At 40.4% G+C, this 20,823-nt stretch overlaps 1 protein-coding gene across 2 annotated transcripts in view; it reads left to right on the top strand.

The window, feature by feature from the left end:
* Positions 1-709: 709 nt before the first annotated feature.
* The window catches only part of UXS1 (UDP-glucuronate decarboxylase 1), a 57,305-nt gene continuing 37,191 nt past the window's right edge, over positions 710-20,823 (top strand). Inside the window, exons 1-4 of one of the 2 annotated variants that reach the window (XM_048326674.1) lie at positions 710-884; positions 12,911-12,938; positions 15,643-15,691; positions 17,794-17,837. In XM_048326674.1, the coding sequence (XP_048182631.1) occupies positions 788-884; positions 12,911-12,938; positions 15,643-15,691; positions 17,794-17,837 (218 nt within the window). In that variant the 5' untranslated portion in view covers positions 710-787. Of the gene's footprint in view, positions 885-1,261; positions 1,338-12,910; positions 12,939-15,642; positions 15,692-17,793; positions 17,838-20,823 lie in introns of those variants that run through there. The other variant, XM_048326683.1, reaches the window with a different exon arrangement.

Below are 20,823 nucleotides of genomic sequence, written 5' to 3'. Positions count from 1 at the left end.
CAGGGAGGTTTAGGTTGGATATCACAAAAAGGTTTTTCACCCAGAGGGTGGTTAAGCACTGTAACAGGCTGCCCAGGGAAGTGGTCACAGCACCAAGCCTGACAGAAACATTTGAACAATGCTCTCAGGCTTGGTGTAATTCTTGGGGCTGTCCTGTGCAGGATCAAGAGTTGGACTTGATTACCCTTGTGGGTCCCTTCCAACTTAAAAAAGAGTGCTCTGCGATTCTGCAGAACTGCATCCAGCTGGTTCTCCTTACCATACAGATACCTGCGCAAATGTGGAAAGCACATCGGGACGAGGGAAATGGCGCTTTCAAAAGATCAGGCACGGAAAGTGCCAGCGGGACACACGTGTTGTCTATTTATATGCCCTCGTCTGCCTGTTCATTCCAGCAGGTCACTACCCAAGGACCACCACAGTGGGAGGCGACAGGGGACCAAGCCCGCCCGACCCTGAAGCACCCTGAAAGACCACACAAGGGCCACGGGGAGGCTGCGGGCGCGCTGCTTTTCCCCGGGCACACTCTGCGGGAAGCGGGCGCTCCGCAGGGAACACGCTCCGGCCGCGAACCGGGGTTACGGGGAAGCGCGGCCCGCGCGCATGCGCCGCCACAGCTCCGGCCGCGTCCGCGGCCAGCGAGGGAAGGGGCGGGCGGGGGAGCGAGCGCGCGCTGCCGCCGCCGCTGCGCCTGCGCGGGCGGTTCCGGGGCGGGCGGAGCGGGGCCGAGCGGAGCCGTGGGTGGCCGCGGCCGTGCCCGGCGCTCTGCGTGCTGCTGCCGCGGGGCATGGTGAGCAAGGGGCCGCTGCTGCGCCTGCTGACCGCCATCAACCGCAGGAGGATGAAGCTGCTCATGGGGCTCGCCTTCGTCGCCTACGTCGCCTGTGAGTGAGCGGGGATGGGGGCGGGTCTGGCCCGGCCATTCATTGCCCGCTGGCACGGCGCCCCCCGTGCTCCCCGCCCGCCGTGGGGGAGAGGAGGAGGAAGATGTGGCGGCGGCACCTCCCGCACCGCGTTGCGCTGCCCGGTTGCGGGGGTGCCGCAGCGCGGCTGCTCAAGCCCCGGCGGGGCAGGGACTCTCCGCGGCTCTGGGCGGCGAGGCTCCGGGTTCCCCCTTTCCCTGCCCTGCCGAAACTTTCCCGAGTGCGGCGGGCAGCCGCGCCGGGCGTCCCTGTCAGTCGTCGCTCCCCTGCCCCGTCCCGAGGGCTTGCGGGGACGGTGCGAGCGGGACGTGGCTCAGGGAGTGTTTCCGCAGCCGCTCTTTCCTCAGACCGCGCTTTGTCCTCCCCGATCGCGACCTGGTAGCGGTGAGCAGCCCTCAGGGAAGTTTTTCCAGGGTAGGCCTCGTGTCTGGTTTTTGTAAAATCCTCCCAAGTCCTTCGGGGGCTAAATAAATGTTTGTTTATTAACTCAGCGCGTAGCTGGAGTCTTAAGAGCCGGGAGAGAGGCACAGAGGTACTTGAGAAAATCTTAGAATAGCCAGTGACGGGGATGTTTATGACTTCACTTACTAGGAGTGAGTCAGATAGATTTTAAAAGGATTTAAAACGTTGTCCTGTCAACTCTCTGCCCTTTCTTGTTTTATTCTGTTGTATTTTTAATTTATTTTATTTTAGCCTGTTTTGTTTTCAGACTCAGGTAGATTCTATGTAGATGCCTTGTCAGTTTAGGTAGGGAACAAGTGATTCTCTTGATGCTTGAAAGCACATATAGGTGTGCTAGCTTTGGGGGTGAGTGCGCAAACCATTTAGGATCCTCCCTTTGGATTTGGGAAGGTGGAGAGGTACAACACAAGTAATGTCAGAGGGGTGGTGTTTCCTAACACAGAAACACAGCAATTCCCATTATTACCATGTGTTATTGTCTTTACTGGACCTTACTATTTAGATACTGCTGTTACCGTTGAAGTTATGTTTCAGCTCTGACTTTCAGGACACTTTGTTTGTCCAAGTGACTTCAGATCCCTTGCATCCTGACAGCTTAGTGTCTGTTTTTACTTTGAAAGGCTTACATGTTTTGCTAAAAATGATAGTTTTCAAAGCGGAAGTTAATAGGCTGCTGTGAAAATACTGATTTGAGTGGCAGTTGATGTGCTCATTGGGACCTAGCTATTGATTACATTCTGTGGATAGTAGTTGGTGTTTGCTTTATAGCTTTGTGAGTAAAAGTTAGCCTTAAGGAGAAGCCTTCAGACTACTTGTTCTTTGGGATTCAGAAAAAAAGTGGAGGAGGAGAGGGACTGCAGGTCAGACGCGTGGCAAAAAAAATGGCTTGGAAAGGGAATAAGTTGGTGTCTGATGGGAATGTGTTTTTTGCAAATCTAATGTGCTGTGCTTTTCCATATTTTGACTAGAGATCAAAAGTAGTGGAATCCTTAGGTGTCAGCTACACAGTATGATATGGTAGCAGATGCCACTGGTCTGTCAGATTCTAGAGAGAATATTTTTTGTTTGCTTTTCTACAGGAGTGATTATTTATGATCCCATTCACATTTCCTAAAAGAGTACTCCTCACAATGTTACTGAATCATCACTATGCTCTGCTTGGAGTCAGATGATGCCCAACTGAAATAGCATAGAATCTGAGAAAACTGAGCTGCTGGTGTAGGTGTATGTGCTGGCACTTCTCACATTCCTTCTTTCTGAAGTACTCTCCAAATGACTAAGTGTTTTTAGGCTGTGCGCCTCCTTTCCATGAATTTCCATTCAGTATTAGGGCATGGGCATTCAGACTGGGAGCACATTTTACAGGGAATGAAATAGTTGGCAAGTACATTATTTTTTTGTGAGCTAGAGGATAGGACTTTTCAAATAGTGCCATTTTGTCAGCCTGTGTGTGAAACCCTGAGCAAATGTTTTGGGAGTATCATTTAGAAAAATGTCTTACTTCATAGGAATGTTTTGCCTTTAAATGCAAATTTGTTACAAAGATGCCTGAAGAACTTCTCTCTGCGAGTTTGCAAACTAGAGAAAGAACTTTTTGCAGACGGTTGAAAGGCTGTGAACTATTTCACTCTCAGGACTCATTGAGTGGCCCTCTTGGTAATGTCCCACAAGTTGGTGGATGACTGGGCTGTCTTGGGTATCTCTGCTCCACATCATACAATGACTGAAATTTCTTTGTTGTGGACCAGATGAAGGAACTGGTCTGGACTGAGATCCCCCTTTTGTGTTACAGCCATTTGACAGTGTGGGTATTCGACAGCTGTTTTGGCCCACCTTGAGGAGGTGGTGCACAGCGGTAGAATGGGAAGCTGGCAGTGCTGTTGGCAGTGTTGCCATCATGTGCTTTGCAGGTCTGCAGTTAGGAGACTCTCTCTGAAGGAGTCTTGTTTACTTTGGTGGAAGTACTGCCATGGCATGAGATACACAGTCAGGATCATATTAAAGATCCTTAGAACTCTTTTATGGACTTCACTGGTTTCCCCAGTAGCACTTAGAGCCAGAAAGATCCTTGCTTTGGATTTGGATTTGAATTTGGATTAAGGTAGCATTTGATGCCTCGTTTCTGTAAATCTAACTTATATTAATTTTAAAAAATCATTCACTTGAAACAGTGTGCTATGCATGCTTTGTATGTATAAAAATAGAAGTCAAAAGAAGCATTTCTATGCAGCAGGCAATTAAAAACTGCTATAACTTAAGCAACTATTTCCTGGGAAAATGAAGTGAATAAAGTTTAGCATTTCACTTTACCTTTCCTGTAGGCCCTGGGTGAAAGGGCATTTGTTGTTCCCCATTGCCCAGGTGATGAATTTGGAGATACTGCAGCTACAAGCTGTCTGGATCGCTCTGTAATGTCAGACTGCTACTCAATTTTTTTTTTAATACTCTTCATAATTAGCTTTGTTGACTCACCCTCAGTGCTGTCTTCTTCTGTGAACATTGCACGGCTATACTGTACTACATATAGTGGGAAACCTTGCTCAGAGGTGGAATTTGCATTGCCCTTTTAAAGGGACAAAGTGTTCTGCTCCAACTTTCCTCTGATTTAACCCCCAGCAAAATAGTGCAGGAGTGCTAATGCTAACCAAAGTAGGGTGGAGGGGCATGTGGAGGTGGCTGAAACAAGTTCTTTCAGTCATGGGCTCCACTTACATCAACTTAAAACTGTTGTAAAACCATGGCTTCAGAACATGAGGTGATTATAAACAGGTGAAGTGGGTTTAATTGATTTTTATTGTCTGTAATGGGAAATATAGACAGATCATAAAATAGCAGTCAATTAAATGGATAATGTTAAAAAACTTCAGTGTCACCACAATATGAATAACTTATATACAGGCCAGGAGTTTTCTTTTGTTTTTAAAAATCCCATCTGTTCATGTGTTGGAACGTCAATACATAGATACCTTAAACTCAGCTCCCTTGGAAGTTTTAGATGTTTATTCAGCTTTATATGGACATGCTACCATGCTTCAGTGGTACTGTCTTTGCAGAATCAGGAGCTTATTTAAGTTGTTGGAAATACACTTGAAATCTTGTAGCCGGGATTTAAAGACCAGAGCTCATCAATCTGCATGGTTTGCTTTAATCTTGATGCTACTGTAAATAATCTACTGATGTTTTCATATGACACAGCAGTTGCGTGTTCTTAATGAAAAAGTTAAGAGCTCTATTTCTGGTAAAGTAGAACAGTTCTTTTTACTCATTTGTAGATCAAATGGTTCTCGGGAAGTATATCAGTAGCCTTGTTCCTTTTCCAAGGGGAAAATGGAATAGTAGGGTGCTGTCATGAGATCCAAGCTTAAGACCTCATTTCCTTTGTAAGATAAATTATAGCACAACTATTGGAACAACTTAAAAATGAAATGTCAAAATAATGTGAGGGAAGTACATCCTGTAGTATAGTGGCTTGACTTTTCACAGCATTGTTAGTTTCCATGGTTGTTATCCTTCGTTTTACAAGATTAGCCATTTGTTTTTGTCAGATTTTCATCAGCTAGGAAGAACGCAACGTTCTCTTCTCAAAATATCAAGGTGTGTGTGAGCTTTTCAGTTTGAATCTTACCAGCCCCTCGCATGTTGCTTGTCTTGCATATGTTCAAAACAAAGGTTAAATGCTACTTAATGTTTTGTTTTGATAAGCTTTTACTTCCACTTTTTGTAATAGAAGAGCAGTTATCAAGTTGGCCCTGTCCTATTGCTTCATGCTGTCTCAGTGTTATTCAACATCAGAAATTTTTCTTCCCCCGCCATTTTATAACTAGATGTCAGGATTGATTGGCCATGGAAGAGTTAGAAATGGTTGTATAGGACATCAGGCTTGCTTTCTTTTTGTGTCAGCATGCCATAGATTCTCCACCAAAAAACAAATCAAACCCAAAACATTTGCTGGCTGGGTTTGTGCCCTGCAGAGCTGCCTTTCATTTGTGGGTTTATGTAAATAAGTTCACTGTCGTAACAGCTTCCAGTTCCCTGCTCATCAGGCTTGCAACTAGCTGTACTTGTGTAGCGTATGAAAATTTGTTCACACTTCAGTTGTTTGTCAGGAATAGATGGACTCTGACTATGCCTTGCTAGCCATGATGTTTTAAAATAATTTTTGGCATCCTGGAGAAATTAATCTTACAGTTCCTCTCTTATCTCCATTTAATATTTGTCTTTAATCTTTTATCTCCACTTAGTATTTGTCTCTTCTGCAGCATGTGCAGGAGACAATGCTGTCATCATTCTACTCAAGGATGAACACTCTTAGAGCTTTCACCATCTTTACCCTCTTTTTTTGCAAAGGGGGCTATTTCCCTGACATTTATATTGCTTGTTTCTTTTTTTCTAAGGTTGGTTGACCAAAGCAGAGTTTGGTTGAAACTGGTAGTTTTCAGCATCTCGTTTATGGACTGTAGAGAGGGAGAGGTGGGGGTTATTGCACCAACTTTCCTGAAGGGGTTTGTGAAAGGGGGGTGGGAAAAGTGAGTTTGTTTCAGTTACAGTGCTGACCATTGGAACATTCTGTGAGTCCACTGAAAACAATCTTAGCAGTCAACAGTTGGGTCAGTGGAGGAGCAGTGGTAAAGAATGATATGCTGAAGATACAAAACAGGAGGGAGTAGTAACAGTGAACAGAGAGCTGGAAAAAAGACTTAATAGAAAATTTCAGGAGAATTTTCCATCTGGGAAACTAAGAGCAAAATTCAGTCATAAAGTGATGATGCTAATTGAAATGTAAGAAAAAGTATCCTTGGCTACCTTCCCATCCAGTATGAAGCTCCATTAACTCTTGTAAAGAAAGAAAATTTGCATAATGTTATATCTCACAGCTGTAGGAGGGTATTGGTTTGCCAAGGTTTAAGTGTTTGTTCTTAAGAGAGGGTAGAGGAACTTCCTGGTGATTGTGTTGCCTTTGTTTTGCTAGGTGATGACTAGCTGAAGGGTTGACACAGAGTGGTGGTGGTCCTGTCCAAGATAGAGAGCATCTTTCCCTTAGCAAACCCTGTGTCCTTGCGTCTAAGATACTTCTCACGTGGGAAAAGCTACAGTTCCTATCTGCTGTCTTTGATTTCGGCCAGGAACTTTACTGTTGAGCAAGGCATCAGTTCAGGGAATACACCAAGAAGAACTATTTTCCATACAGAGGTCTGTGTAGACTTACCAGAGGTGTATTTTTTTTTAATCTTTTTTAATATTCAAGTTGTTGTATGTTCCCCGAAGGCATAATCATAAACTTCACTCAGGAAGGTGACATTTCTTAATACAAAGTTATGATTAGTAATTGAATGTTGTTATCTCCACTAATATTGCAAAATACTCTCATCAGTAAAATAATTTTCTAAAGCAAATTAACATACTGCTGGAATTACAAATGGAATACAACTGAGACGGTTTTGTTATGGAATATAGACTATAAAGGCAGTTTGAAATACATTGGCCAAGTCATAGAATGGTTTGCATTTGATGGGACCTTTAAAGATCATCTAGTCCTGCCCCCCACTGCCATGGGCAGGGACATCTTTCGGTAGAACAGGTTGCTTAGAGCCCTGTCCAGCCTCACCTTGTTTCCAGGTGTGGGCCATCCACAGCTTTTCTGGGCAACCTGTTCCAGTGGTTTCCCACTCTCATAGTAAAGAATTGCTTCCTCGCATCTTAGTTAAACCTACTCTCTTTCAGGCTAACACCAGTGCCTCTTAAGGGTCCTGTCACTACAGGCCTTGGTAGAAAGTTTTTCTTCATTGTTCTCATAAACCCCTTTTAAGTAAGGCCACAGTAAGGTCTCTTCAGAGCCTTGTCTTCTCCAGGCTCTCCCAGCCAACTCTCTCAGCCTGTCCTCATAAGAGAGGTGTTCCGTCCCTCTGACTATATTTTGTGGCCCTCCTTTGGACCCTCTTTAACAGGTCAATGTGTTTCTTGTCCTGGGAGCCCTAGAGCTGTATGCAGGTGGTGTCTCATGAGAGTAGAAGGCAAGAATTACCTCAGTTAATGGGGTGACCACAATTCTTTTGGTGCAGTCCAGCATATGATTTGTTTTCTGAGCTGAAAGTGCATGTTGCCTTTTCATGTCCAAATTTTCTACCAGTACCCCCAAGACCTTCTTGACAGGGCTCCTCTCAGTCCGCTTGTAACCCAGTCTGTACTGATACTGGTGGTTGCTCTAAGCCAGGTGCAGGACCTTGCACTTCACCATGAACTTCATGAGGTTCGTGTTTGCCCACTCCTTAAGCTTGTCACTGTCCCTCTGGATGGCATCTCTTCCCTCAATACCCTTAACAGCTCAGTTAACATCTGCAGACTTGCTGAGGATGCACTCAATTGCTATGTCTGTGTCATTAATAAAGATGCTGAGCAGTACTGGACTCAGTACACACCCCTGATGGACACCAGTTGTTACTGATCTCCCTTTGGGCATTGAGCCCTGGATGCAGCCACCCAGCAGCCATCTCTTGAGCAGTCCATCAAACTCATATTTCTCCAATTTAGCCACAAGGTCTGGTGTGGGAAGTAAGTTTCCTAAAGGAAAGAATTGTTTTCTTTACATTATTTACTTTATCTGGAAACAAAAACCTTATTTTTTCTAGGAGACTGAAGTTGCTGAGTGACTGTGGAGAGTCAAAATAACCCCAAAATAACCCCACTCTTTTGAATGCCATTGCACCTCTCTGAAATGGAAAGTTTGACTGAAGCAATTCACTTTGGCTGTTCAGAGCTTATGAATTTGCTCTAGAAATTCAGATTATGACTGTATATCAATTCATATTATTCCTCCATGCTGTTTCTGTTGATAGCGAAATCTGTTTGTAGCAAACATTACCTTATAGTCTTTTTATTCTGAGGAGCAGAAGTTGAAAAGAGGGCGATACAGGGAAAAATTCCAGTGCTTTCAGCTAAAATGCTAATCTGCTTAGAAAAAAGTGTGTGTAAAAGTTTCTTTAACAGAGTGTCCTGAAAATGCAAACAACAAAGCAATTGGGAAAGAAAATGGTTTTAAAAGAAATTGCATCTGGTTTTTGGTACAGTTGGCTCTCTAATGGGCATCATAGTTTTGCTTCTTAAAACATCTGTTTTAAAATATATGTGATGCTGAAACTAGTGTTGTCGCTTATAATTTCAAATTGAGTGTGTAGTACTGTTGAGGACTTGTGATAGTTTATGACTTGATTTTAATGCCTTTTAAAGAGACTCAGAGAAGAGGGACAAAGGTATAGACTTCTTTTAGGATTGTGTTTTTTCCCACCTTCAGGTTGTGACAGTGTTATTTTTCTGGTTCCCCAACCCATTGTGGATGAGTTAAAATACAACATGCAAGGTTCTCGTAGCGTAGTAATCTGTATTTTATAGAAACCTGTACAAAAAGTATTATTTCAGATGACAGGTGCAAAAGACATTCAGGTGAAAATATACATCCTATCCTGTGTTCTGAGGATCTGGAAAGATAACATTTGCCTGCTATGAAGTGCAGCTGATCAGAGTTAAAAGTCTGACTGTGATAGGGTACTGTCCATTTAATATTAGATACTCAGCAAAACCTCAGCCAAGTGCTTGGGATTTCTGTTGTATTTTTCAAGTGTGATTTAACAGATTTTGTAGTTTGGTTTGTTTGGGTTTTTTGTTTGGTTGGTTGGTTTTTTTTACTTAATGCAGGCAGGGTTGGTTTGTATCCAAAGGATAGCTCCTGGAATATTCCTTTGCTGACAGTATCCCAGTCACTGCACTCCTCTGCATCCAGCATCATTTCAGAAAGAGGCTTCTCGAGAAAAACTAAACAAACTTTTCAATTTCCAGGAATGTAAATATATTCAGTTAAAAAAAAAAAAAAGCCGCATTCTTTACTCATATGTGACTAATTGTCTTTTGTTTAAGGTAGGTTTGAGAAGTCTGGAAAATCTACAACAATTTTAATGTAAGGCTGTGCCTGCCAAATAGTTACAGCTTAACCTCAGAGGCTGGGAAAGAAACAAAAAAGTATTGAGGTTTTCTGAAAACCCTGAGTGATTAATGTTTAGTCAGATACCTCTTTAATGACACTACTGCAATTAGTGCATTAAGAAACAAATCTTTTTTCTCGAAGAGGCTCTTTAGAGAGTTCTTCATCATTTCACTCAAGGTGTGTTGTTCTTCTCTGGAAGCTATCACTTTAAAGTGTAATGTCTGTTGGAATGATTAATGACTAATGTATTTTGCTCTTCATGGTACTTGCAATTTAACCTTGAAAAAATGCTTCAATAAAAATTATTTCTCTCATTTTTTGGAAAGGTTGCAAAGGGGAAAACACACCTCAAAACAGATAGGTGTAGTCCTATTTTGACTCCTCCTACAGGCCATTAAACCAGGCTTTAATGTGCCTTATCACAATTCAGATATTCTAACGACTTCCCTAATGGCAACTTACTATGACCTTAATCAGCCACTGGGTGAGGTTTACAATCAGTTTTTGAAAGAATAAGTGGAACCTCTGTCTCTTTTTCTTGTAGGTGAGTGTCTTAATTGTTAGGTTACAAGCTTCTGTCTAATCCAATGAATCATGAATTCTTCCCTTGCACAGAGGTTCAGTAGATGGCAGGAAGACTGTTTGTGAATGCTCTCTAGTTGGATGAGTAGGAAGATCTTCATAGAGGATTTACTGTATGGCTGTGCGAGGTGAGGGTGTTAAATCTCTACAATCTGAGAATTGGCACAGGACTATTATCCTGGATTAATACTTTTTGGCTTAAAAGATTTGGCTTTAGACTTGAATTTTTAAAACTGTTTTTTACAGTGAGCTCCTGGGTTGTTAGTGTTTGGTCAAATATGGTCCGTTAGGACTCTCGTGCTTTTGGAAACTTGGGTTTATGTGTAGTACCCAATTCACGACCTTGCTGATGTGGAAGATTTTTTTAACCATCCATGTTGGCAGCTTTTGGGGCTTGAAGTTGGTGGGCCTGTCAAGTGGTTTTGTGATGCTTGTAAGGATTTTCATCGTTCTGCTTGTTGATTTGGACCTACTTACCTCTATGTTTCCATCATTCTTGCCTGAATGTCAGACTGGCCTTGACATAACCTTTAGGACAAGGAAATCCTCAGTGAGCCAGAGTTGTGCTGCTGGTTCTGCTGCTGGGTAAGCTCGTTATATAAACAGCTGTGTATTTGGAAGAAAAACAGCCAAACCTTATTTCCACTCTTGTACAGAAATCTTAGCTCTGATCCCTTCAACCTTGGTGTAAGCTCCATGTGAGCACCAGTAGCCAAAAAGATCCTTTTTAGAACTGTGCATTCAGAATCCTTTATGAGGACAGTCAGTATGTTGAAGTGAGTTTTTGCAATGTCTCTCTGCACATGAGAGACTTTAGGGTTCTTCAGATAGCTCTGTGTGATAGTTCCTCTGTGGTTAATTTTGCAATTTTTAATTTTTTTTTTTTTCAGTGGTACCCAGATATGCTTCGTAAAAGTTTAATGCAACTAGTACTCCAACAGAACTAGGATATCAAACAGTGTTTCTGGAAGGATGTGAATCCCTTCCCTGCTGTGGACGCTGAGTACACGCAAGTCACATGTTTTCTTTAGGAAGCCAGTTCCTTGTATGCAGTGTGGCTGCACTGTCTTTGCAGCAAAACTGGGAGGGTGGTATTTGTGTTGCAGCTGGCAGTTCTTTTTTTTTTCTTTTTTTTCCCCAATCAATTCCTACTTTACCAGCTAAACCCAGATGCTTCCTGCCACTGCATAACCACTTAGATTATTTGTATGGGTTTCTCTAGCCCAGAAAAATTACTCATTGTAAGTGTAGCTCAGTTGTGTTTAACTGGAGAATTCTGTACCTGTAACTGCCAGATCGTCACTGTTCACTGAAAGAAACAAAAGTGTTTTTCCATTAATGTTATCATACATAATTCTAAAATCCTAGCCAGAGGGTAAATAACTTGAATTTAACTGTGCTCAACACTGTATCCCTTTTTCCCCCACATTAAATTTACTTTATCTAGTTAACACAAAATCCAGGGTTTTTTAAAAATTCAGTTGGATTTTATGAATCATTTGTTCTAATATAAAACTTCCCTATCTTTTGCCCAGAAGATGAGAGGAGGTTTTATGATATCACTACAGATATCACAGGGCCCTCCTACAGCTTCTTTCATAGTCTGTCATGGATTCCTTTGAATTACTCTTTGAGTTACTCAGCAGCACTCAGCACTTAGGAACAGTTCAGTAGCTTTGCCATCCCCTAAAGGCTAGAACAACTGCATTACTGAATCCTCATTTGTGTCCTCCCCACTCCTCCTTCCTGGGAATGTTTCATTTCTCCTCTTGCCTGGAAGGTACCTGTGACTGTAGTAGTGGTTTTTGTTTTGTTTCTGTAACACCTCATCCTCTGCTTGAGCTCATTGGGTAATAGTGATGGAAATGTACGTGCAGAGCCTAAAGGTAGGCAAAATACTTTACTAGCTGCTACTCGAGACCTGCAATACAGCTTGCAAAATCTGTGGACACTTCAGAAGCTTTCTCTATGTATGTTAATACTGCATATAGGCTACTCCCTAAGACCCAGTGTAATTTGGCTCCTTAGCTTGAGCCTCGTCTCTTAAAGAGCAACTCCAGAATGATTTTTCTGGACATATTTGGGGTATATTTCCTGTGTTGCTTGTTTTGCAGAGTCCCTTACATAACTGTTCCATGTTAACCTTGTTTTATCTTGATGATGTGAAATTGTCAAGTCTTCCTTGGCAGTGTAGCCTGGTTTATGGCTTCTCATTTTTTCACTTTAAACTGTATTCTGTGTCTTAGTTGAAAGTTAAAAGGAAACTCAATGTTCTGATAATCGTCTTATAATCACCTAAACCCTGATCAGTTTCAGACTTTTTTTTTTCTAGTAGAAAGTAATTTGGGCAGCTGAATCTTTTGTGAACCTAAAAACATCTGGTACATCTTTGGTTTTCAATTTTATATTGTGATTTATCTTTCTATAAACCTTTTTCCATACAAACAGTAATAAAGAAATTTTGTTTGCTTACTGAGGCATTTTAAAAGTTGCTTTGCTTAAAAGAACATATGTGCATACAAGCACTTGCTACCTTTAATGCAGGACTCTTGTGGCACCTCTTTGGACTGGTTCAGCTTTCACCTGTAGTGGCCAGTCTTTTGTGACTCTGCAGTTTCCAATTTGTGTGGTTCAGGTCTGCAAGGCTTCTTTAGTGTTCTTGTCATTTTTTCCAACATCCGTAATAAATAAGTTGAGTGTTCTGGTTTTTTTAATCTGTGTGCAGTAACAAATTACAGTTTAGATAATTCCTGCATATTTTTTACCGTCTCATGTAATCTCATCAGAATTCCACCCATACTCTAAAACTGTGTTCTAGACACTTGGGGGGTGTGTATATGTAACTTACTTAGATAATTTGTGATTAACATACTTAATATTGTCTTAAATGCTTTCTGATGATAATAGGAAAAAAATGACCTCATGTACTGCTATATGACATTGTAATGTTTTTTCTCTTATTTTCCAGCTGTATGGGGAAACTTTGTCAATATGAGGTAATGTATATAATTTTTGTATTGAATATCCTTATGTGTAATAAAATTAACTTACCTTTTCTATCAATATATACAAAGTAGAGAGAAAAACAGCAGCTGACACTGTTGTTTGGGTGGTTGCTAAGCAGCTGATACCATTTTTTTAAATACAAAGTGTTCTGTCTCAAAAATGGTTGAATGTTTGCTATAGATCTCGCCCAGGATTTTACTCACACTTCATCATCTGCCTTTTTTTGCACAAATTCATCTTCTGATTTTGGCCAGTTGGTTGGCATACCTGGTTGCATGGGCTTGGATTCTGCTTTTCCTCAGCACAAATGTGGCTGTACCTCAGTGATAATGTGGGCTTAAATTTTGAAGAGCAGCACATTCTCCACTGCTTGCCATTATTATATTTCTGTACCTAGAATCAGAAATGTGCTTTGGAGAGTTTTTCCTCCTCCACAGTTAATTGGTAGAGAATCTGGAGGTTTAACTGCTGAAAAGCAGAAAATCCTGCATTGTCCCCTAGAATTTTTTCTTTTAGAAATAGAAAGACAAGCAATATGTTTGCAAAACATTCAGATTTTCACATTTCTGCTTGCATGTGAGTTTGTCCTCCAGGAAAATTCACAGCTGCAAAAGAAATTGAAGAGTATGAGGACAGCTTATTCCTTACAGCAAAGTCATTGTATATAGAGGACAAAATATTTTACTATGCTGTTTTGCTAGTAAAGGGTTTTGGTATTCTGTTGCCACGCTTAGCAGCACACAGTAAGGAAAGTTTGAGACAATATAAGAAAAAATATGAATTTTCTCTAGGCTCTAATTCACCCAGGACAGCTTACCCTGGAGTCTGTTCCTATCCCAAGTGGTCCACTCTGCTCCTCTTATAGTTTCCCACTGTTGCTGCAAAGAGTGCTCAGCTGTCAGGCAAACAGCTGCTGGGCTGCTGTGGCTTGCAGATGGGAATATCATTTAGATTACCATGTTGTCATGACCAGCGAACTACGGCAGCTTAGCAGCTGTTTCATGAGCAGCTGAGCATTTCTTAACGAAGGACAAGAACCTCAGAGAGAGGTTTGAGGAGGGCGGGTGGGTGTGGGATCCAGGGTGTTTATTCCCTGATAAGCCATCCTTACAAATTCTGCCACTACCTTCATCTGAATTATTATTTGAGATGTCCTTTATAGAGCTGTTGATGGGGAAAATTATTTCTGAAGGTCTGATGTTGATCCTCAGCCAACAAGGATTGTCTTTGTTAGGAGGAAATGCTTATTAAAAAATAAACTGCAGAGTGCCAGTCCTTGAGTTCCAGGATTTGTGAATAAAAAATAGCAGGAACTATTTTTGAGGGGACCTTTTAAAATTCTGAGGGTTTTTCCAAATTTTCCATGCTCACTTATAAGACAGGAAAGGCTATCTCTTCCACAGTTGTTTGCATAGTTTTTTGTAAATTTGTGTTACTTGGGAAAACATTTTCAAAATCCACCAGGATAGCTTAATATTGCTTCCTTATAGTAAATTCATTCTATGGAAGCTGCAGGGGTTTTATTTGCCACTAATGCAACAAATGACAACTTGGTTTGAAAAGATAGTTCAGGGATTGTTTGTCTTAGTGTAGGAATTTACTGTATTCTTTAGAGATAAAGATAAATCTGGCTGGTAAGGTCTTTGCCTCAGTAATAGGTGAGCTGACTTTTTAAAAAGGTGAGAGTTTTACAGAGGGTTATGAAGGGGATCGTTGCTCTTACTTGTAACAGTGTGGTGTATATATATAAATATATCTGCTTAACAAAGGATCTTCTGTTCCTGTAGGTGTAATGAGTTCAGGTCCCAAGTAAAGGCCCTCTGTTTTTCACTTGAAAGAACTCCATTTTATGTTGGATATCCATGAATCCTCTAGTATGCAAAAACTTACTACTGTGAGATAAATAATTCCACTTTCAGAAGGTTTCATTTAAAAAAATGTATAATTACACAAGTGTAAGGAAAATTGCATAACCTTGATACAAGAGGTAGAATTTAAAAATACATATTCTACATTTCTACAAATTTACTCAAGAGTGAACACAACTGAGACACTTTACACAATCAGGTGCTAAATAAGACCACACAGATCTGTGCAAGACACTGGCCTTTTAGACAGTACTCTGTTTTCACAAGTTACCACGACATACTTCATCCTTGGCCTCATTTCATATGAGTAACATTCGTGTGAACAGTCAGTATTGCCCATCAGGCGGTTGCTGAAGACACATTTTAGTGCAGTTGGGGGGTTTTTTCCCATGTGTTTGGAAAAGTTCGAAGTCAAAGTGAGATACTTTTGCCCTTCTCTCTTTGATTGATACTGTAGTGGCATTAAGGGAAAATGTTTTGTCAGCATACAGTAAGCAGAGACCCTCAAAGAGACATTTTGGGCCTTTGCACAATAAAGTTACATTCAAAACCAATAATTAGACACTTTTCTAAAATGAAGTTAATTTTCTATGTAAAATGAATGTCATTTTTGTTATTACTGTTCTTTCCTGTGGGCTTGGTTCAGTTTCTGCCAAACTGATGGATTTCAATGGAAATTAGACCATCCACTTTAAGTCGTTCTAATTATGTCTTTGAAATAATACTAACTCGGGATGCTTTGAGGATGCTGTTTTAGCGTGATGCAGGTGCAGTGGAGCTGTTATTGCTTAGGTATGGATTACTTTTTTTCTTTTCTTACCAACAGGTCTCTTCAAGAAAATGGGGATCAGAAGGTGGAAAGTAGAATAGAGGAGGTTAGTTTTCTAATAGTTGTAATCTGTTTTATCTTGAGGACTCCATTTCACTCATTTCATATTGAAGGGCTATATTTAGTTTTCTCTCCTTACTCTTCATTATGCTAAAACCATTCAAAGCATTAGGTTTCTGTCTGTACCTTAGTTTTTTAACTGTTCTTTGCTCTAGTGGAGTTTCTAACACTGATCTGTGACTCTGCTTTATTTTCATTAAAACTTTTCTTGAAAGTGGTAGTTCTGCTGATGAATTTGCTGTAGAGACTATGGTAGAATCCTCCCAAGAACTGCTTTATTTGTTACTGAAAGGATGTACCCACATTCTTTCCTCTGACTCCCTTACAAAATGTGAAGTATATATAAGGTGCCTTACAATTTTGAAGGTGTCCAAAATTGCTTTGGTTTGTTCTTAGCTAATGATCAAATGATCAAAGATAGCAATGTTTGTGGCTGGGAAGGGCGTGCAGTGCCAATGCTTTAAGCACAAGTCCTGGCAATTTCTGAAGTAGACATGGGTACTGAACATATTAGTGGTTCTGAACTTCTGTACCAATACCTCTGAATTTCCATTTCAGCCTCAGTTTGTTGTGAAATATTAAGAATGTGTGCAACAGATCTTGCTCCAAATGTTTTAGGCTTCCAGTCAACAATAAAACAAAGTATTAAATAGATAGAGAAGTCCTTGAGGTTGATACCCCTTACCCTTGTGTGGGTGTGTGTTCCTGTACTAGTGTAGTCTGGTCTGCCTAGTGTCTTGTATTCCAGCAGGTTTATATAGCAGTTGTTCCTCTGGACACAGTGAGCAGCCCACTGAAATTGCTTAAAATCAATGGAGAGCTTGTATTCTTAGTTTATCTTTTGCATTCTTCTCTTTGTTTTTTTGTTTGGGTTTTTTTTTTTTAATTCTGGTAAGTGTTGCAACAAGCATTGTGAAAATTCCAGTTGTTTTAAGAATGGTGAAATACTTGAAATTCGATGTGTAGATCGGAGTTACTGTAAGGTCTGAGAAGTTGGGCATTTCTGGATCTTATTTTAAAGCTGTATTTGTATAATGTCTTACACTATCAGAATAAGTATAACTGTTTCAAGAACTATTTGCTGTTCTCCAGAGCTAAATATTTAATGAATATAAATGACAATACCATATAATTTCCTTTTAACACAAATATGCAGCTTTATTCAGTTTATGAAGTTCCTGAATTGTCTAGCTCTAATCAGAAGTATTTGTATAAAACAAGTTGGCAATGGTTACTGATGTGCTGCCACTTAGTACCAGTTAGAACCTCTGACAGCTTTCGACTTATGTATAGCCCTAGAAGCTAAATTTTATGACAAGGCTTTAGTAAACTTAAAAACAAGAGTTCAGGGACTCCTGCTGAAATTCAGCAAGACTGTTAGAAATTTGGGTCCTGTGATAAAGAAACTGAAACTGATGCCAGCTTAAGTGATTCGCTCTTGTAAAGCCATGAAAACTTGGTAGGTGAACCATATTTTCTAACAGATTTTCTTTGAGTATTTTCTTAAGCCTAAATACACCCTCAAATCATGATGTACAACATATTTAGATATTTAAATACAATGTATCTTAAAATTTGCATAGCATGTTCTGAGAGAACTACAGTCATTTCACTGGAGCTAATGTCCTTCTCTCTGTGCCTGTGTCCTCTGTGTGCTTACCTGTTGTCCATTTAAATAGTTGAGGTTTAAATTACTGTCCCACTGTGCTGTTGCTGGATATAGACTACCTTTGACAACCTCAGACAAGTCACTTATGACTCCAGTTTGCCAAATAGGAATCATAACATTGAATGTCCTTGTCAAGACTATGGTACTCATAGCCTTGAGATGTTTTGTTTTCAGTGGTAAGCTGAGGGATTTCATTTCACACTGTTATAGGTGATTTGATTTTTGGTGGAAAGGGTTCAAGATTTTTTTTATGTAAAGGAGGCTTATAAAATGTAAGTTTCCTGGAATGTCTTCAGTAAAGATCTGCATAGGAGACTGTTCGCTATGATTTTTGCTCTAAGGCAACTTCCTATGTGCATGTTTTGTGATGTGGATCTTGTTTAATTCTTCAAAGATTAAATGTTTTTCCTTTATTTTAGGCTGTTGCACCTCTAAGGGAGAAAATCAAAGATCTAGAAAAAAGGTATGTCATCTGCTGAATTTGGGAAGCAGCTCAAAGGCACAATTTCTTTTCTGTAGCAGTCAGTTCTGTAGTTGTAAGCTTGAAATAAATTTTTGTATATACCTTCAGCACCTTTGAGTTGTTATCATATATAAGTGAGGACAGGGCATTGAATGCTAAGACAGTAATGGTTAAGGTATTCAGGCTGATTGATCCTACTAAACCAAGCTGGGAGTGCTGTACTCTTGTAAAGTTCAAATCCTGTGGAGGAATTTGCTATTTGGAGTCCAGCTGATGAATGGATTACTGTGGTTTATGTCTGCTAAGACATTCTGGTTTCATCTTCAAGAGACTTAAAATATGCTTTACCACAGTTTTCCCACACTTGTGATCAGTTACTGTGGTTCAGCTACTGTACAGTGATTCACTTGTGCATCTTAGTCTCTGTATATGCTTTGGATGAGCCTGACTGACCTGCTTCCCTCAGGATTTGTAAGGGAATGTGTTATCCCTCACTCTGCCTGTTTGCCTTTGTATCAGATCAGTTCTCTGATCTGGGCGTCCTCATGGACAGATGCTTTTCATCACAAAATAAGGTCTGGTATAGGGGTGGGAACTGTCAGCTCTGACAAGGACTTGTTTCTTTTGCCAGTGGTACTGTTTTGCAGGTGACATTGTTGGTATCCCAGGCAAAGCAGAGAGTGCTGCATTGCAAAGGGCCGAGGCTGGGTTGTCCAAGCAGTACCAGTAACCCTCATGGGGTATTGCATACTGGTGGTTGTGTGCTGCTCCTCTGGAGAGGGGACAGAATACCATTGTGGCTGGCCAGGGATATGCTTGACACCTGCAGTGCTTTGGTGTTCAGAGTTTTGTCTTGTCAGTGAGCAGCTGCCCCTCCTCCTCCCACCCCTCCTGGGCTGTAAAGAAAAAAAAAAGGAGAAAAAATTTCAGTTCTGTTTTTTACAATTGATTTGAAAGGTTCAGTGACCTGCCACATGCCATTTATTTCAGTGAGAATACTGATCTGATTGCTCATCTCTCAATGTGCATGTGAACTTCATAGTTTGAACTAGGCATATATTGGCAATATGAAACAAATTGCAGATTGTGTCACCACCTTGACAAAACATTCAGTTGATTTATTTAATCTTTGTTGATAGTCCAGGAAACCTTCAGCTTCAGTTGTGGGTCATCCAGGTATTTTCTTCTGCCATCCACAGAGGACCTTTGTGGGAGGGTATCCTGATTGGCTCTTTTTTATTTAATAATTGTTGCTCATTTGAAAAAATACGAGTTGTTGAGCAGAACCATTAAGTTAATACTTCTCCCAGAAGCTATATAAATACTCTTGCCTTTTCATGTGTATTGATAAGTCTTGTTTCAGACCTCTAGGAAAAATGAGAAAGAATCAAAATATTTTTTTACCTCTGTATGAACCAATCTGGAAATTATACTTTCACAAAAGAGGGGGCTCTTAATATTGTCTTATTATTATTTTTCAAATATATGTATAAAATAATGTAGGCATTTACCTCTGGTGATTCAGCTGAATGTGGGTTGTTGCAATTAATATTTTTTAAATTTTATATCTGTGTGAAGTGACAGTAAATAACTACTCACTGTCAGATGCCTGAAAGCTGATCCAGTTTGCAAAGCTTACTCTAGTGTCAATGTTTTCTTACCTCATAAGCTGATAAAACCTGAACGCAATCCATCTTCATGCTTCTGAGAAGCAGGAAAGACAAGAATTCCATAATGCTAGTCTCATGACAAGAGGTTGTTTAACTGAAGCTAGAGCTGTAAAGTTTTATTAAGAATTTACACAGCCAAAGCATTGCCACGTAATCATCAAAGCAAACAATAAGTCAAGATAAACTCCATTTTGTTGCCAAAAGTTCATAATTTGTCTGCCAAACTCTATCCTGCTGTCTGTAAACTGCTACTGGTGTAATGGAAGGAGCAAAAATGGTTGTGAGGTCCCTGTGGCACCAATATGACTCCAGGATGGATTAATGCAACCTTAAAATAGTGGTCTTGGAAATGGAGGAGAGAGACTTGCCTTGCATCTAGTTATTTGGCACTTAAACTTTTTTTGAACTCCATAAATCTCTTGTTATGAGTGAATTGTCCTCTCTGTCACAGAAAGGATGTGTTTTACATGTCTGCATTGTGCTTGTGCACTGCTGTCTTTCACTGCTTCAGCATAAATCAAAGAAATTGTTAGTGACCTGTATGTAATGTAAGACAAGTGTAGGTAGCTTTTTTTTGAGTCTCCATGTGTGGCTAATGTTGGAAGGTTCCATTGCCATATTTCCCCTATCCAAGAAACTGAAAGCAGCTTTCATGCTGTGATGAAAATTGGATAAAGTACAAAAGCATCTGTGCTCTGGCACTGAAGAATTCCTGTTGAGCCAGTACTGCAGGTTAGAAGCAGAGGAGGAGGTGCTTCAAGATCACAGGTGTAGGGTCAGTTCAGTCACCGTCTGTTTGTGAGTATAGCAAGATGTAATAACTCTTGTCATTTTTGGCTCCTGTGTGCTACATCAGGCTGCATCTCTAGCCTGTGGACTTACTGGGGGAGAAGAGTAACCATAGTTTGATTTTTGTGCAGTGTCACGCTGGTATTTAGTTAAGAAAAATCTGTGGTAATAAATTGCCAAGGCTATGATGCTAATTACTGAAATAAATAAACAAAATTCACACCTTCTTTTAGAGGACTTTGTTGCTGTATGCAGAATGCATGCCAGGGAGGAAGAGAAGTTCATCTAAGGTTTGAGGCATCAAGAGATGAGCACTTAAGATTCATATGTCACATAATTTTATTTTATGGTGGTTTTGGTTGAAGTTCCTGTAAAGAAGGTGCAAAAATTAAATTACATTTGCTTGAAGACCATCAAATAAATGGCAGTCTAGCTATTTCTAAGAAAATTAAGATCAGTTTTCATGCTGAATAAGCTCTCTCATAGAAATTGTTGAAGTATCTTAAAATGTATTTTTTCAGCATTCT

This window comes from Corvus hawaiiensis, chromosome 2 (genome assembly GCF_020740725.1).
Source record: "Corvus hawaiiensis isolate bCorHaw1 chromosome 2, bCorHaw1.pri.cur, whole genome shotgun sequence".
Taxonomy (NCBI): Eukaryota; Metazoa; Chordata; class Aves; order Passeriformes; family Corvidae; genus Corvus; species Corvus hawaiiensis.
Note: the sequence above shows the minus strand (reverse complement) of the source record. Positions and strands in the feature narration are given on the sequence as shown.